This window comes from Phalaenopsis equestris, unplaced genomic scaffold (assembly GCF_001263595.1).
Source record: "Phalaenopsis equestris unplaced genomic scaffold, ASM126359v1 Scaffold000002, whole genome shotgun sequence".
NCBI lineage: Eukaryota > Viridiplantae > Streptophyta > Magnoliopsida > Asparagales > Orchidaceae > Phalaenopsis > Phalaenopsis equestris.
In genome coordinates this window covers 53059316-53061710 of record NW_018164444.1, presented here as the reverse complement: position 1 = coordinate 53061710, position 2395 = coordinate 53059316, and the positions used below count along the sequence as shown (strand labels likewise).

Here is a 2395-nt window from a genome sequence, read left to right as displayed (position 1 = left end):
CGTGTTGTTCGTGTTCGGCTCGTTAACTTAGCGAACGAGCCGAACACGAGCTTCTTAACAAGCCGAACACTAGCTATTCGTGAACAACGAGCCATTTTGACAGCCCTAATGACAATAGTTATGTTAATAGTAAAAACACTGACAATCGAATTAGAAATAAGATAATAAATTGTCAAATAAAATCATTGAAAATTTATTCCTTTTTCTTCACAATCAGATTCGTAATTAATGAAATTGCGCTTAATTTGTCCTCATTAAAATATTTATATTTATTAGAATATGAAGATAATACAGCAACTGTGTAAACACACAGCCCCAGTGGATTAAGCTGCGTGCCTTTTTCTTCATTCCTAAATCCTTAATTACAGGGACGACAAGACAGAGATTTGCAAACTAAAGAGTATGATAATCAAACAATACACTATAAATTCAGTTAATCCTTCTCTTAATCTCCCTTTCCAACTCCTCCGTCCCTCCCACCTCTTCCAGTTCCTGTTCATAATATTAAAAAAAAAAAAGATTTACATACAGATACCATTCAATTTCTATGCATTTACATATCTACCACCTTGTCTTCAAAGTTTACATACATATCCTATGAAAGGGTGTAAATATGAAAATTTTACAATGTGATATGAAAATTTTAGGTGGCATGAATATAAAAAACAACTTTTGGATGTTAAATCTGTTATATATAGCAGTTGGCTGGTATCTATGTAAAAGTAAGGCCACATTTATAAATGTGTCCACATTTATATATAGCACTTCTTTATTTTTTCACGATGCAACAACTTGAGTAAAGTGGAACTAACCTTGGGGCCCAGAAATAGCCCATACGGGACGCCATTAAACTTATCTGTATGGTGGATCTGCAGCCAAATTATTTTGCATTATATTGGATTCAATTAAGAAACAACTATTATGGTATAAAATATGTTCACATGTCAACCTATTAAATTTATAAGAATTACTTTACATACCATAATAATTTGATAAACTATATATTAAAACTCTAATTAATTAATAGCAATATAATTAATAATCGTTTCAATTTTTTGTCAGTTTGAGAGACATCCGAAGAGAATATCTTCACTGAATTATAAAGATTTTATAAAAATATATATACAAAATCAATCTTTTACATTATTCATATCTTTTCAAAAGCTGAAACACCTTTTTTTTTTTCATGTATAGATAAGACGGGATATATATGTAAAAATGAATGCTAGGTGTGATATGTAAATGCATAGGAATTAGGTGGTATGTGTGTACCAGATGAGCGGCGGCCACACGCTGGAAATAGGGGACGTTAGCAATGGGACCCACCGGGAATCGTCGGTGCACCAGACCGTCGTGGACGAACATATAAGCCATCCCGAAAAGTGTAATTCCCAGCCCCTATTTCGAGGGGAAAAGTGAAACCCATGTTATTGACATAGTATATTAAAAGGTAAACTTATAAAATAGAAAAAATGCGGTGAAAGTTAGCAGCGCTTACCGCACCGAAGCATAGGCCGGAGAAGAAACCACGATGGAAGAAACCGAAGGAGAGGAGAGCAATGGCGGGGATAGCATTAATGATCGCGAAGACATCGTTGACCTCAAACGGGCCTTCCCGCGGCCTGTGGTGCGACTTATGCATGGGCCAAAGTGACGCATGCCATAGAGCCCGGTGTGCCCATCGGGCCCAATACTCCATGCCTACCTACGTACGTAACCATACAAATTTTGTCAAAAATGTTTTTTTTTGTATTAAAATTACCTTATAATTGTATTTATATTTCTCCAGAAGCCTATTCTTAAGTTTTTAATATACTTGTTTTAGGAATAAACCTATCTTATAAATTATTTGATCATAATGACTCAATTCACGTATCAAAAACTTCAAATATATAATTTGATCAAAATTAAACGATAATCTTGGAATGAACAAAAGATATTATTATTTGGAAGGTTGGAAGTAGGGCTGTCAAAATGGCTCGTTGTTCGCGAATAGCTCGTGTTCGACTCGTTAAGAAGCTCGTGTTCGGCTCGTTAATTTTATTCGATAAGTTAACGAGCCGAACACGGACCTAAATGTGTTCGCGTGTTCGGCTCGTTTTGGCTCGAAATACTACTCATCAAGTTTATATATTAAGTAGTATTTTAAGAAAATCTAATTGACTACAAGGCTACAAAGATTTATAACCAATTAAAATATTGATTAAGAAAATAGAATAAAAATTATTAAATTAGATTCAAATGTTGTTTTAATATAAATAATAATTTTTAATTTTGCTCAAACTCTTTTCGTCTTATGAATACATGATTAGGGTTGTTAAAATGACTCTTTGTTCGTGAACAGCTCGTGTTCGGCTCGTTAAGCAAACGAGCCGAACACGAACACACTTTTGAG

At 34.2% G+C, this 2395-nt stretch overlaps 1 protein-coding gene across 2 annotated transcripts in view; it reads right to left on the bottom strand.

Annotated features, from left to right (window-relative positions):
* Positions 1-211: 211 nt before the first annotated feature.
* The window catches only part of LOC110031950 (beta-carotene 3-hydroxylase, chloroplastic-like), a 3704-nt gene continuing 1520 nt past the window's right edge, over positions 212-2395 (bottom strand). For both annotated transcript variants that reach the window (XM_020735404.1, XM_020735411.1), the window contains 4 exons: positions 1499-1705; positions 1273-1398; positions 813-869; positions 212-492 (listed from right to left, as the gene is read on the bottom strand). In XM_020735404.1, the coding sequence (XP_020591063.1) occupies positions 430-492; positions 813-869; positions 1273-1398; positions 1499-1705 (453 nt within the window). In that variant the 3' untranslated portion in view covers positions 212-429. The remainder of the gene's footprint in view (positions 493-812; positions 870-1272; positions 1399-1498; positions 1706-2395) is intronic.